This window comes from Gopherus flavomarginatus, chromosome 4 (genome assembly GCF_025201925.1).
Source record: "Gopherus flavomarginatus isolate rGopFla2 chromosome 4, rGopFla2.mat.asm, whole genome shotgun sequence".
Classification (NCBI taxonomy): Eukaryota; Metazoa; Chordata; order Testudines; family Testudinidae; genus Gopherus; species Gopherus flavomarginatus.
This window is the reverse complement of record NC_066620.1, coordinates 101,550,149-101,564,135: the sequence shown is the minus strand read 5'-3', so window position 1 is coordinate 101,564,135 and position 13,987 is coordinate 101,550,149. Positions and strand designations below refer to the sequence as shown.

At 44.0% G+C, this 13,987-nt stretch overlaps 1 protein-coding gene across 1 annotated transcript in view; it reads left to right on the top strand.

Annotated features, from left to right (window-relative positions):
- The window catches only part of CCDC170 (coiled-coil domain containing 170), an 88,159-nt gene that overhangs the window by 30,440 nt on the left and 43,732 nt on the right, over positions 1-13,987 (top strand). Inside the window, 1 exon segment of the mRNA XM_050949569.1 lies at positions 1,136-1,453. Coding sequence (XP_050805526.1) covers positions 1,136-1,453 — 318 coding nt within the window.

The following is a 13,987-nucleotide window of genomic DNA, read 5'->3' as shown; positions in this document are numbered from 1 at the left end:
ATTTGACACTTCCAATCATTACAGCAGTTGCCCAGGTGTACTGTAAACTGCCTATGTTGGAGAAAGAGAGTTCTATTACTTCAAACACTCAATGCGGGCAACTTGAGAGAGTTTAAACAAAAGGTCTCTGTGCCAAATTGTGTCATAGGTGGCAGTCAAATCCAAGAAGACGCCTGTCTTTAGATTTAAAAAAAACCTATTTTTGATAAAGGTGATCAAGGCCAGGACTTGGTCACAGATGCTGTGTCCTTTCCCAGACTGAGCAATATTCACATGCAGGGGCAACTGTAGGCTCAAGGGGAAAGGTGGCTAGTTTGATATTGACATTCCTCACCTCCTTTTGACAACTTTGGCCCCACATGATGTGGTCCTCCATAGTCCCAGTTTTTAAATTTCTCCTTCTTTGAAAGTCTCCCCATCATGCCTCTAATCTGATTTATTCTTCATGTCTCCACCTCTCTCATCTGTGCCGTCTTTGAGATGAGACAACCAATCAATATTTGACTATTTGCACTTTCCTTATACACTATTATAACTTTTTCTCATTTAGCCATGCCCCTGTTTTGTGTGGAAATAATCCTGGTATATTTGTTACTTTTTTTTTGTTGTTTTTAAAACCCCTGAGGCTCTATTATTCAGATGTCTTCATAGAGTGTGCTGAGATGTTGCCTTGATCTTTTTCTATATCACTAATTTAGACCTCATCAGTATATGCAAGTAGTTTTAAATTTTACACCATTTCTTCTAGTGTGCATTATCAGCACTTGTCTGTGTTAAATTTCATCCACCACTGAGTTTTCCAGTCACTGTTTTTCTTAATGAAAGTCATCACAATCTAAGCAATGTATTTATAGATCTAAGTAATTTTGTGTCATCTTCAAATCTTACTTCCCCATTCTCTATACCATGAAGGTAATTGACGATAAATGCATGTGGGAATCCTATTTGCGTCACTAGGTATTCTGTCTGTGAAGGACTTGCAAGATTGGGCCCATAATGAACAGTTTTGGCCCGAATGCTACTAGTTCCTGCACCTCTCTGCTACTCACCTCTCCAAGCTGAAAATTAGCCATTTAGTCCCCAGTCCTTATATTTGGCCTGGATTAAGCCTGGTTTTCTGTTTTTCATATTTTAGGAGCTGGACAGTGCTTTAACAGCCAAACAGAGTCTAGAGAAGGAGATCAGAAGCCTCCAAGATAGGCTGGCTGCTAGCCAGAGGGCTTGGGAAGCCTCAAAGCAAGAACTGTACCACCTGAAGAGATGTTCCAGTGAGATGGATGGGAGTCTGAAAAGCAGCATAGACGAGGCCAGGACTGCTCAGAGCCTGCTGAGTGCTTTTAAAGAGCAAGTTGCTACCCTTCTTAGCAACAGTTCTGTAACAGTTAAGCCCTCCGAGGAGGCCATCATGGAGCGAGTTCAAGAACTTGGCTGCAGGGAAGAGAGCAAAAAGATAGTAAGTGGATTGCTTCTGTACCTATTCAATCTTCTTGATTTTTGTATGGCTCCTTTTCCATATTAGCTATAATTCCATACTCTGCATGTTTCTGTTGCATTTATGATAGAATCTTAACTAATGTGGTCGTATAATATTTTTGCCACAGGACTCCTGCCTCATTCAGTATGCAAACTGGACAGGCCTGGGCCCAGAACAACTTTGGATCATTCAGTGAAGTTGTAGAGTTTGTTATGAAGCTGATTTAGTCAGGAAGTCAGACAGGAGTCCTCAGGGAGGGGAAATGATGCTCTTGTGTTTAAGACACTGAACTGGGTCTCACTTTGGTGTGACTTTGGGTAAATTAGTTGATTGATCTGTTGCTCATTTCCCCCATCTGTAAAATGGAGTGCTCACAGGATTATTCTGAAAGTAAATTCAGTAACATTAGGTGATCAGAGGCGCCTGTGAGTGGCATCGTAGGAAAGTCTAAGAATGAAGATAAAATTCTTTTAGCGGAGTTTTGATGTTGTGCAGTGTATGAGACACAGGACCACACATTAAATAACAAAGAAAAAAATGAACTTTAAACATCTGCCTCCTTCACTGATCAGTCCATCGTGCACAGTGAATAAGTCGTGGGTTCTGTGAGGGGAAAAAATAAGAAGTGATCATATAATTAAAGACTGAAGGCCAGATCATAGTCCCCCTCCTGTGGCACCTGTACTCTGATAGCCCTTGCAGCATGCTGGTGAGGGGGTGGCCACTATGTTCATCACTACAGCAGTTTTGAACTGTGAAACATTTCATTAAGAGCCATGGGGAGGCTGTTGTAAGAGCAATCGTAAGGGCGGCACCAGCTCCTGGAGCTGGCAGAATTGAGATGGCACCAAGGTAGCTTTCGGGCTCCTCCTCCAGGGATACTCCTAAGAAGTGCAGCGCAAAATCTATCTCTAATAATAGCCCTAATTTTGGCATTTCCTAACATTTGGTTGCTTCACTTTGTAGCCTTAATGTTCATTTGATGCAGCTGTTTTGTATAGAACTTCCAAGCTTTTTTAGAAAAAAGGAAGAAGGAATTGATGGAAATGAATTCCATATTTGCTGTATGCTAGTAGAACATTGTGGACTGCACAACATGTGCAAGGAATGAAGTAGCAGCCTTTGTGTTCTTACTTATGCATTGTAATTTGGAAGAGGCTATAGGCTTCTTCAGAATCCTGTCTTCTCTTCCATCTGCACCTTTATTATTTGAGCCCCGATTCCTTACGCAACACCATATTCCACAAAGCACCTACATATTTAAAACTGAAATCCCACTCAATTTTCTAACACATGCATCTGCACAGATCAGGTGGAATATATCTATTCCATGGAAATTATGAATCTATTTTTGTGGGCATTGCCAATGGAACACTGGCAGATTGTTTTTTGTTAAATGATAAAACAAATGTGCAAATGTGAGGTACATGATTGTTAAAGCCTTATAATTCTGCCACATCAAAAACTATTTTCATTGGACCAGTGGAAAGCATCTCCTAGGGTCAACATCCTTGCCAAATTTCAGGTTTCCAGCACCCCCCACTGAGGCACTAGAATTTTTTTTTATTACAAAGTTCTGTTTTCAGAAAACTTCATTTTTTTCACTCTCTCTGACTGTATCACTGTAACTAGTATACTTTAAAATTCCAGATCTTCTGAGAATTTCTTGTTTGAAATAATACTTTGTGCATTTGTTGACTGCTTGCCGTCTTTTTATACAATACCCTTGATTGGAATGTTTAACTGGGAACAGATTTAAGCCCAGTGATGATTTAGAGCAATGTCTGAAGTTTAATGGGGATGTCTTCAGGTGATTTATGTCTTTTATATGACTCAGTCGCATGCTGGATCTGTCCATTTAGTTCTCTAACCATGTTCAGTCCCTTTGTAGCTGTAGTATACGCAGAAATTGTAGAAATTGCTTCACCACTTGCTCCTTCTGGCTGTTACTTTCTTCCTTCATTTCAAGTATTCATACTGGGCTGCCATGCTGGTCATCTCACATCTTGAGTGAGAGGAGTCATCCTTTTTTTGCTGGGGAAAGAAGAAAAAACATTTGAGCGTATTTGCCATGGTACTTTAGCATATTATACTAAAGGAAAAAATCAGCCACTAAGTTACAGTAGACACCAATTTTAAATCTTTGTTGTCATAGATTTAGACCCAACATTTTGATTGTGTTTTTTAAGACTAAGACGATTAAGTGTATACAAAACCTAATGGAAATAGATATATTTTAATTGATTTTTTTAAAAACAAAGTGAAACTGATAAGTCTAGTTTCACTTTTCAAGTAAAGAGAGAAAAAGTAAGCAAACAGCATTAATAATGAAAGCAATTTCAATAATTGTGTTAGTAACACAGGTGAAGACATTAATTTAAAAATTGTGTGTGTGCACGTGCCCATTAATGACTTGGATAATGGAATGGAGACAATGCTTGTAAAATTTCTGGATGACATCAAGATGGAACAGAGTTGCAAACACTCTGGCAGACAGGTTAGAATTAGTTAGAATTAGAATTAGGGTTAGAATTCAAAATGAATGTGACAAATTGGAGAATTAGTCTTAATTCAACACGATGAAATTCAATAAAGACAAGTGCAAAGGAGTACATATAGGAAGGAAAATCCAATGCACAACTAAAAAATGGTGAATAGCTGGCTAAGTGTTAATACTGCTGAAAAGGATCTCAGGGTCGTAGTGGATCACAAATTGAATGAGTCAACAATGCAGTGCAGTTGTGAAAAAGGCTAATATTTTGGGGTGTATTAACAGGAGTGTTGAATACTAGACATGGGTAGAAATTGTTCCACTCTACTCGATGCTGGAGAGGCCTCAGGTGGAGTATTGGATCTGGGTGCCACACTTTAGGAAAGATGTAGAGAAATTGGAGAGAGTTCAGAGGAGAGCAACAAAAATTATAAGATTCAGAAAAGCTGACCTATGAGGAAGGGTTAAAAAATTGGGCATGGTTTCCTCAGTGAGAAAAGACTGAAGGGGGACCTAATAAGCCTTCAAACATGCCAAGGGCTGTTGTAAAGAGAATTGTGCTCAATTGTTCTCCATGTCCACGGAAGGTAGGCCAAGAAGTAATGAGCTTAATCTGCAGCAAGCAGGAGTTAGGCTAAATATTAAGAAAAACTTTCTATGAGGGTTGTTAAGGTCTGTGTGGGGTGCAGGGGCTCCCTGAATTCCGCCCCCCTGGCCAGGTCCCACTCTGTCATTTACTTTCTCTCTCTCTCTCTCTCTCTCTTCCCCAAGTTGGCAGCACCTCTCTGAGGCAAATAGTCATGGGCAAAGGATTTCCTTATCCTCCTCTCCTCCCTTTGCAAGAGAAGAGGATCTGGCTGAAAAGATGGCCAGTCTCTCAGGCAGTCTCTTGGGATTTAGCCCTATGGGCCTAGTCTGTCAGTCTACTGCCCCTTTGTGGGGTTTACCTTTTGCCTCTTGTTCTGGGGCGTATTGCTTTGCTGCCAGTCAGGCCAGCTTCATGAGCAGTGCATGAGGTGGCTGTCTCCTCCTCAGCTGGACCACCTCTGTCACCAGCAGTCTCTGGGACAGAGCAGCCTTCTTCCTATTCACTGCCCCTTTCTGCTGTAAGTTTTTCTTCTTTTAAGCTCTTCTCCCTCCAGGCTAAACAAACCTTGCAAGTATGCCTTGTTAGCGCTGAAGAGGCCGGAAGAGTTTGTTAGTCTTCTCTGTACCAGAATGTGTGTCCCATCACACTTTGGAATAGGCTTAATGCCCATGATTGGAGATTTTAAAGAACTAGTTGGACAAACCCCTGTCAGGGATGGTCTGGGTTTACTAGGTTCTGTCTCAGTGCAGAGGTCTGCACTTGATGACTTCCTAAGGCCCTTTCCAACGCTACATGTCTAGGTTTCTGTGTTCAGAAATGGGCACCTTAAGATAAAGGTTCTTGCTCTTCAGGAGTGCTGAGCACTCAGCAACTCCGATTGAAAATCAGGCCAGAATTTAATAGGAACTGTTGAGTGCTCATACCTCTAAAAATTTGGCCTCTTATTAGGCCCTTTATTTAGATCTAGGAGCCTTAATGAGGGCTCCGATTTTAAAAAATCTTGTTTTTATATTTAATCTTGCTAGCATCCATTTAACCACACCCATACCAGTAAAATATATGTTGCGCTTTCTGGTTTGAACAGCTGATGGTTGTAACAGAGCGGTTGATATGCAAATACATGCTTTTACTGACTTGCTTGTATAATCAGATTGTGCATCAAATGAGAGTAACTTCAAATCTAACAAAAGATTAAATAATTTTCTACTGAAAGAGGATGTTATGTGAGGCTCAATCCCTTTGATGGAAAAGATTCCATAGAGAAGAAGGAAAACTTTCCTTCAGAAATCCATGACCTGGGTCCTGTGTGTGCTATGAAGCCTCACAAGCAATGCAGAGAGCAGTGTTTGCATTGTTCATGTAGTTGTAGACCAGGGATCCACAGGAAGCTGCAGACCAAACTCACAGATCCCTGACTGGACAGTGGTGTAGAAGTTCCTCTATGCTGTATTTAGGCACTCTCCTTTTATGGCCGCATGGCTAGTTCACATGCCATAATGAATTTGCTTCCCTGACTTGTTCTTAAAAGATCCATTTGTGGAATTTCTTTTGAGGATTTGAGAGTTCAGTTTTAATTGAACCTTAAGAGTAAGTTTTTTTCATTTAATATTGTTACAAAGACTGATTTATAGTTTTGAATTAAATCTGAGTCTTTCTGATGTCAAAATGTATCCGGTATCTCTTATCTTAATTAATCTTATTTATGCTGTGTGACTTTGCCTCCCTGACCAGATAGGAACTTTCCCAAAACATGCCTTGTGTTTGGATTGTTAGCAAGTTGAGCAAAAAACTCTATATGACAGTGGAGGTGTGAGTACTTAAAGATACTGAGTCTGCCTCTGATCTTGTTTGTACCCACACAACTCAGGTGACTTGGATTTTACAGTACATCTGTTTTATACCAGTTTAAGTGCAATCAGAATCAGACTCAGTATTGCTTAAATGTTTGTATGTATTGGGAAACATAAAGTGGCATTGTTTATTTAGCATAAGCTGGCATCTGAAAAGGAATGCATTTCATTTTAGTGGAAAGCAAGTTAAAAGTTAATTACTGTTCAGGGAATGTGAGGAAATGGTACATTATAATGACCTAAGCAGAAGGCTATAAAATGAAGGTCTCTCTCTCTCTCCCTCCCACCCCTACCTTACTGAACGTGTGAGTGAGCTTTCTTCTAGATGGCTGAAATGAACAGCTGTAGGCTGAGGGAGAGCAAGGACTTTTCTGCTGTGCTGTATAGATAATATTTCAGTACTCTATACCCTGAGCTTTGTTCTCACTAAGCATTGCTTTCTGTAGTGTCTGATTCAAAGAGTTTATTTCCACATGTTTTATTTTATGATGTTCCTTCCATTTGCTGATGTGAAAATAAAATCAACTTAAATTCAAAGTACCCTGAAATGGGTCTTGGATACTGTTAGTTTGGGACAATCACTTGTGGCTACCTAGAAGAGCAACTAACTCTGACATTGAAAACCGGAATCTTAAGGATGACACAGCCCAAGTACAAAGTCAGAGAATAAAGAAATGGCTCTCCCCTTCCCATAAACATTGTTATAAGGAGGCAGGCTTGGCCAGTCTGGGTATTGGGAGAACAAAACAGCTTGAAGGGTATACATGTAGTGCTATTTGAGGTTCATGATGGAAAACTATGGCTCTGCACACTGAAAAAGTGACCCACGGTTAGACAGTCCAAAGCTGCAGGTAAAGGTTATCGGAGAGCTTTTTTTAAGGAAGAGTAGTTTTCAAGCACTAAGGTTTTCAAGCACTAAGGTTGCTTAACAGTTGCTTTGTTTTGATAGCTATGGCAAAAGAGAATGATTTTTCCATTGCAGTATATTGGTTTTTCGAAGATACCACACAAGGCAAATACATTTAGACGTTTTAAAGGTAAGAACTGTAGTATCACGCACATGTGTGTATATATTTTCCAACACAAAATTTGTCTTCAAATGAAGATAATTTTGGAAGTATATATGAGATGTTTAGGGTAAAACCATTATAGGGGCATAATTATCCCCAAAGTAAGTGGTATAAACCCAGGAAATTCAGAGTTAAAGTTGAATTTAAGAAATCCAAACATGAAGGTATGGAGATGTACTTTTCCTTAATCGAACTAAACTCTGCCCTATAGTAACATCATTCAGTAACTAGACAATTGTAATTAATGCATAATAGTTGTTGAAGTTACATGTTCGATTAAACTGTTTTTTAAAGACACATTAGATTTTTTTTTAATCCCTCCACCTAGATTACACACTGCATGAAAAGATGTGTTTTAATTTGGATTAGCTAATCTACATTTGCTAACTTGGGTTCGAATGACAGTGAAGACACAGCAAGTTGGCTTTTTATCTGGGTTAGCTGCTCAAGTTGAAGCCTCTAGGGCAGCTCAGGGTTGAACTTGAGTTGCTGAGCCAAGTTAAAAGCTGTGTTGCTGTGCTGTTTCAACCCAAATACCTCCAACAGGGTTAGCTAATCTGAGTTAAGACCACACCTTTTTACAGAGGCAACATGCAAATGTTGATAGTGCAGCACAATTTAAAGGTTCAGGAGGAAGGGTGTCTGACCACCCCATGTCTCACATCTCAGTGTAGACATACCTTTGGTGTCACTACAGAGCAGAATTAAGGTTGTTTGGGTGCCACGACTGGGCACTGCTGCTTTAAATGCAAAACTCACATTGGCCTTAACTATGGAGTTAACCTGTGCCTCCATAGTATTTTTATTTCATCCTTAAAATAATAAAGGGGAGAGAAAAGCAGATCTTCCCTTCTCCTTTCTTTGCCTTCTGCTCCTGTATTTTTGTTACTTTTTTTTATCATTTTCTAAATTAAAAAAAAAATGGGGAGGATTTTTAGCTATATATCAATTACCACTGAACTCAGTAAATACAAAGATACAAAAAAAAAATCAAACATGCATGCTGAGGAAACTTTATTCTTCTTTGAGTGCTTGCTCATATCCATTCCAGTAGGTGTGCGCGCGCCGCGTGCACGTTCGTCGGAGACTTTCACCCTAGCAACACTCAGTGGGCCGGCAGGGCGCCCCCTGGAGTAGCGCCGCCATGGCGCCGGTTATATACTCCTTCCGGCCCGCCGCTCCTCAGTTCCTTCTTACCGCCAGTGTTGGTCGTTGGAACTGTGGAGCACAGCTTGCTGTTCTCCACCTCCCTAGCGATTCACTCGTCTTCTCTTATATTGTATATAGTTCGATCAATTGTAGTTAGTTAGTGTTATTTAGTAGTTTTGTTTGTTGTATTGTAGATAGTTTAACGGGATTGGGGGTTAGCCCCTTCCCCGGCCCCGGTACCGGGCCCAGGCCCGGCTCACCGGGCTTCAAACCGTGCGCGGTTTGTCGTAGGCCGATGCCCACTGGTGACCTGCACGATGCCTGCCTTAAGTGCTTGGGCGAGGCTCATTTGACAGATAAGTGCCGGATCTGTAAGGCTTTTAAGCCCCGAACTAAGAAAGAGCGGGACGTTCACCTCAAGCAGTTACTGATGGAGGCGGCGCTGACTCCCCACTCCTTGGCACCAGCACCGGCACCGAGATCAACTGCTTCATCGGCACCGGAGCATACCTCTTCAGCGAAGACCCCGAGTCACCGACCTTCTCCGGCACCGCTCACTTTCACCTTTGAGCAAGAAGCGCAAGCCTCCTGCGGCTGCTATGTCCGCACCGCAGTCAGAGCACTTAGCCAGGCCGGACCGCCTGGCACTGCCGTCTGCCACGGCATCGACTTCCACCGCACCGTTGATTCCGGCCTCGGAAGAGCCGTCGAGTTCTGTGCCTACCAGCTCCCCGGCGCGGGCCGTGGTTGAGCTTGTTGTGCCCTCCACTCCGGAGGCATTCTCCGCGGCATGGGACCTGATCGCCTTAATGGAACCTGAGCTGCCTCGACCCCCGGCACCGCCGGTGCGGGTCCCTCAATCCACAGGCAAGCCGATACTTGTAAGACCTTCTTCGCCCAGTACCATGGGACTTCGTCGCTCTCGGTCCCGGTCCAGGTCCCGCAGACGCTCATGGTCCCGCCATCAATCTCGGTCCTGCGTCCGCTCGCAGTCCCGGTACTGTTCTCCATCATAGTACCGGTCGTACTTGCGGTACCGCTCGAGGTCCCGGTTGCCGTCCAGGTACTACCTGCACCGTTCCAGATCTCGTCATCACTCGCGGCACTGGGCTTCCCGCAGCCGATCTCGGCACGACGGCTCTCGGCACCGGTTGACCTCCCGGCACCGCGCTGATCGCAGGTCCCGGTCGCAATCTTGGCACCATCAAGGCTCTCGGCACCGCTCCCCGACACCACGTAGGGACGGTTCCAGTGGACGCAGGGACTATCACTTCAAGGTTTCCGCCCCGCCATGGCCATCTCTTCAGCCATCAATCTCCTCCCATGCCGGGTCGGCATCCTATGGGGACTCGGACAATCAGCAGGACCCTCATCAATGGTCGTTTTGGACACCTTGGGCCTACCATCAGAGCCAAGGTGCCCCACATCCACTGCCGCGCTCGGGCCCCTCCGAACATACGGTGCCAGAGGCCACGGTGAGCAGACCTCCTCCAGCGGGTACAGAGCATCTCCCAGCCCAGGTCTTGGACGTGCAAGAACCACCCCAGGACGTTCCACAGGACCAGGAGTCACTTCAAGACCCATTGGTCCCCGGGGTCTCTTCCTCTTCTTCACCAGACGAGGCAGTAGCGGGGACAGCCACATTTGGACCGCCCCCAATCGACCTTCGGTCGCACCAGGACCTCCTCCTCCGGGTCGCTCTTAACATAAATCTACCCATGGAGGAAGTTCCTGAGGTGGAAGACCCAGTGGTCACCATTCTATCAGTGGAGGCTCCGACAAGGGTGGCCCTCCCCTTTATTCGTACCATACAGGCTTGGGCAGATACAATCTGGCAAACGCCGGCATCCGTTCCACCTACAGCCAAGGGGGTCGAACGCAAATATATGGTTCCATCCAAGGAGTACGAGTACTCATAGACTCATAGACTCTAGGACTGGAAGGGACCTCGAGAGGTCATCAAGTCCAGTCCCCTGCCCTCATGGCAGGACCAAATACTGTCTAGACCATCCCTAATAGACATTTATCTAACCTACTCTTAAATATCTCCAGAGATGGAGATTCCACAACTTCCCTAGGCAATCTATTCCAGTGTTTAACTACCCTGACAGTTTGGAACTTTTTCCTAATGTCCAACCTAAATCTCCCTTGCTGCAGTTTAAGCCTATTGCTTCTTGTTCTATCATTGGAGGCTAAGGTGAACAAGTTTTCTCCCTCCTCCTGATGACACCCTTTTAGATACCTGAAAACTGCTATCATGTCCCCTCTCCGTCTTCTCTTTTCCAGACTAAACAAACCCAGTTGTTTCAGCCTTCCTTCATAGGTCATGTTCTCAAGACCTTTAATCATTCTTGTTGCTCTTCTCTGGACCCTCTCCAATTTCTCCACATCTTTCTTGAAATGCGGTGCCCAGAACTTGACACAATACTCCAGTTGAGGCCTAACCAGCGCAGAGTAAAGCGGAAGAATGACTTCTCGTGTCTTGTTTACAACACACCTGTTAATGCATCCCAGAATCACGTTTGCTTTTTTTGCAACAGTATCACACTGTTGACTCATTTTACGCTTGTGGTCCACTCTGACCCCTAGATCTCTTTCTGCCATACTCCTTCCTAGACAGTCTCTTCCCATTCTGTATGTGTGAAACTGATTGTTCCTTCCTAAGTGGAGCACTTTGCATTTATCTTTATTGAACTTCATCCTGTTTACCTCAGACCATTTCTCCAATTTTTCCAGATCATTTTGAATTTTGACCCTGTCCTCCAAAGCAGTTGCAATCCCTCCCAGTTTGGTATCGTCCGCAAACTTAATAAGCATACTTTCTATGCCAACATCTAAATCGTTGATGAAGATATTGAACAGAGCCGGTCCCAAAACAGACGCCTGCGGAACCCCACTTGTTATACCTTTCCAGCAGGATTGGGAGCCATTAATAACTACTCTCTGAGTATGGTTATCCAGCCAGTTATGCACCCACCTTATAGTAGCCCCATCTAAATTGTACTTTCCTAGTTTATCTATAAGAATATCATGCGAGACCGTATCAAATGCCTTACTAAAGTCTAGGTATATCACATTCACCGCTTCTCCTTTATCCACAAGGCTTGTTATCCTATCAAAGAATGCTGTCAGATTAGTTTGACACGATTTGTTCTTTACAAATCCATGCTGGCTATTCCGTATCACCTTACCACCTTCCAAGTGTTTGCAGATGATTTCTTTAATTACTTGCTCCATTATCTTCCCTGGCACAGAAGTTAAACTAACTGGTCTGTAGTTTCCTGGGTTGTTTTTATTTCCCTTTTTACAGATGGGCACTATATTTGCCCTTTTCCAGTCTTCTGGAATCTCCCCCGTGTCCCATGATTTCCCAAAGATAATAGAGGCTCAGATACCTCCTCTATTAACTCCTTGAGTATTCTAGGATGCATTTCATCAGGCCCTGGTGACTTGCAGGCATCTAACTTTTCTAAGTGATTTTTTACTTGCTCTTTTTTTATTTTATCTTCTAAACCTACCCTCTTCCTGTAAGCATTCACTATATTAGACATTCCTTCAGACTTCTCAGTGAAGACCGAAACAAAGAAGTCATTAAGCATCTCTGCCATTTCCAAGTCTCCCGTTACTGTTTCCCCCTCCTCACTGAGCAGTGGGCCTACCCTGTCCTTGGTCTTCCTCTTGCTTCTAATGTATTGATAAAAAGTCTTCTTGTTTCCCTTTATTCCCATAGCTAGTTTGAGCTCATTTTGTGCCTTTGCCTTTCTAATCTTGCCTCTGCATTCCTGTGTTATTTGCCTATATTCGTCCTTTGTAATCTGACCTAGTTTCCATTTTTTATATGACGCCTTTTTATTTTGTAGGTCACGCAAGATCTCGTGGTTAAGCCAAGGTGGTCTTTTGCCACATTTTCTATCTTTCCTGACCATCGGAATAGCTTGCTTTTGGGCCCTTAATAGCGTCCCTTTGAAAAACTGCCAACTCTCCTCAGTTGTTTTTCCCCTCAGTCTTGATTCCCATGGGACCTTACCTATCAGCTCTCTGAGCTTACCAAAATCCGCCTTCCTAAAATCCATTGTCTCTATTTTGCTGTACTCCCTTCTACCCTTCCTTAGAATTGCAAACTCTATTATTTCATGATCACTTTCACCCAAGCTTCCTTCTACTTTCAAATTCTCAATGAGTTCCTCCCTATTTGTTAAAATCTAGTTTAGAACAGCTTCCCCCCTAGTAGCTTTTTCAACTTTCTGAAATAAAAAGTTGTCTGCAATGCAGTCCAGGAACTTATTGGATAGTCTGTGCCCCGCGGTGTTATTTTCCCAACATATATCTGGATAGTTGAAGTCCCCCATCACCACCAAATCTTGGGCTTTGGATGATTTTGTTAGTTGTTTGAAAAAAGCCTCATCCACCTCTTCCACCTGATTAGGTGGCCTGTAGTAGACTCCCAGCACAACATCACCCATGTTTTTTACCCCTTTTAGCCTAACCCAGAGACTCTCAACACTTCCATCTCCACCTCAGTCCAAGTGTGTACATTTTCAATATATAAGGCAACACCTCCTCCCTTTTTCCCCTGTCTATCCTTCCTGAGCAAACTATACGTACACCCTCCCCCTTGTTCGTTAGTAGTCCAATCCGTTAACGAACGAGAGTGCACGGCCAACAAGCCCCTGCGCCTAAATCGAGGGAGGCCAGACGCATGGACTTGTTGGGAAGGAAGATCTACTCCGCGGGAGGCCTCCAGCTCAGGGTGGCGAATCAGCAAGCCCTCTTGAGTAGATAGAATTATAACACCTGGGAGTCAGTAGGGAAATTTGTAGAGCTAGTCCCGCAGGATTCCCGCCAGGAGTTCTCGGCTCTCCTGGAGGAAGGGAAAAAGGTTGCACGGACCTCCCTTCAGGCCTCGTTAGATGCCGCTGATTCGGCAGCTTGAACTGTCGCCTCCGGGATTGCTATGAGGCGCATATCGTGGTTGCAAGCGTCGGGTCTGCCACCCGAGCTGCAGTATACAATACAGGACCTACCATTTGACAGTCAGGGCCTTTTTTCCCAAAAGACGGATCCTCGCCTCCAGAGTTTGAAGGACAACCGCGTGATCATGCGTTCGCTGGGAATGCATATGCCGCAGACTCAGAGGCGATCTTTCCGCCCACGACCCCAGCGCCCCATCCCCCACCTCGGCCAAGACAGGACTTCTCCAGAAGGAGAGGCCGTAACTCCCGGAGACGCCAGTCTGGCCCGCAAGGGGGTAATAACACCGGCCCCACCAAACCACCGGCGGGACCGAAGCCAAACTTTTGAGAGTGCGCCCGAGAGCACTGTACCAATTACCTCTCAGGATCCTTTTCAGTTCGCCAACCGCCT